At 51.0% G+C, this 1,470-nt stretch overlaps 1 protein-coding gene across 1 annotated transcript in view; it reads left to right on the top strand.

Moving 5' to 3' along the window:
* Nucleotides 1-6: 6 nt before the first annotated feature.
* Nucleotides 7-1,470, top strand: part of Diablo (diablo IAP-binding mitochondrial protein) — an 18,251-nt gene continuing 16,787 nt past the window's right edge. Inside the window, exons 1-2 of the mRNA XM_010604375.3 lie at nucleotides 7-61; nucleotides 703-829. Of these exons, the coding sequence (XP_010602677.1) occupies nucleotides 12-61; nucleotides 703-829 (177 nt within the window). The 5' untranslated portion in view covers nucleotides 7-11. The remainder of the gene's footprint in view (nucleotides 62-702; nucleotides 830-1,470) is intronic.

Raw genomic sequence — 1,470 nt, 5'->3', positions numbered from 1 at the left:
CCCGCCGAGGAATGGCCTCTGTGAGGATTTTGCTGTCGCGGAGCATAACCTCCCTGTTCAGGTACAGCTGCTGCCCTGGAGATGGGCGGGGCGGGAGGGAAGCCGGCGACGCTGAGAGCGCTGTGGCCGGGCCCTGAGCGGCGGCCTGTGGAGCGCTGTCCTCTCGGAAGTCAGAGGACCCCCGCCTCGGTCCCCGGGTCAAGCCGGGTTCCTTTCTTTCTGACGGCTTTCCAGTTATTCTGAGCTCTGAAAGCTGGTCCCAGCCCGGGCAGCCGGCCGGCTCCCTTCGCCCCGTCGAAGTTCCTCAGAAAATAGCGGGGAGGACCAGGCGTTGGGAACGGCGCGGGCGGGACGCCGAGGGGAGCAGAGGGCGGGATCCCTGGACCTTCACGCTGGCTCCAGGGCTTCTCCAGAAGGGACCCACAGCGACCTCGAGTCCGGCCCGGACCGAAGCCCGGTCCCGCGGAGGAAGCGTTTGTTCGGCGTCGGGTTTCAGCAGGGGTAACACCGAGAACCTACGGCGGGGCGGAAGATCCCCGGCTCCAGCCTCCGTGTACCGGGTCTTTGGGGCCGTCGAGAGCCGCCCCTGTGTCGTCGAGTTTTCTGTTTGGCCCAATTTGAGTTTCCTACCCCTGTAAATAAAACAGTCTTGTACAGATTGGTATATGTGCCTTTATTATTAAATTTGACTTCTGTTTCTAGGCTCAGACAATGTGTTCCTGTCGTGACTAACTCCAGAAAGCGCTGTTGGTCAGAACTGCTGAGACCATGGCACAAAACTGTGGTGGCTGGATTCGGCGTGGCCCTGTGCGCAGTTCCTATCGCTCAGGTGATTGCTTTGCTGTCTACGGTTTGGGGTTTCTTGGCTCAGTGAGCTGGGTCGTCTTGAAGACCCGAGTGAACAGGAGGAGCTGCGGTTCCCCCTTTGTGATGTCTCACATGTCCTGACCCTCCCACTGTCTCATTTTGTAGAAGCTTAAGTTGTATGAAGAGTAGAGTGGAATGGGAGAGTATTAAAGTGTGTCAACAAAATAGTCCTTCATTCAGCAAAAACTTAACGATCAACTTTTATGTATCATACACTGGGAATGGAATAAGAGTGAGTAGAAACTTCTTGCCATCATGAAACATTCAGGGAAGATGAAAGGAGAGAAAAAATATAAAACGTCAGCTGATGATAAACTCTGTGAAAAAAACATAGCAAATAGGGAGTCCTGGGAGAAGATTATTTTGTTTTACTTAGATTAGGTCAAGAAAAACTGCTCCTGTAAGGTAAAGTTAAGTATTAGAAAGCTGAATCATCAGAGAATTGAGCTATGAAAATGTCTGGTGAGGTAAAACAGCCTGCCGGGCAGAAGGACTTTTTATTTTTGAAACCATGGGATATATAATTTGGGGAATTACTAGAACTTCTCCCTACTTCCTGTTTATCTTTTTATATTTTCTTTTTTTTTTTTTTTTTTTTTTTTT

The sequence above is a fragment of the Fukomys damarensis genome, unplaced genomic scaffold, assembly GCF_012274545.1.
Source record: "Fukomys damarensis isolate Sample0158 unplaced genomic scaffold, DMR_v1.0_HiC HiC_scaffold_12, whole genome shotgun sequence".
Taxonomy (NCBI): Eukaryota; Metazoa; Chordata; class Mammalia; order Rodentia; family Bathyergidae; genus Fukomys; species Fukomys damarensis.
The sequence above is the reverse complement of the archived record's forward strand: the minus strand, read 5'-3'. Positions and strand labels throughout refer to the sequence as shown.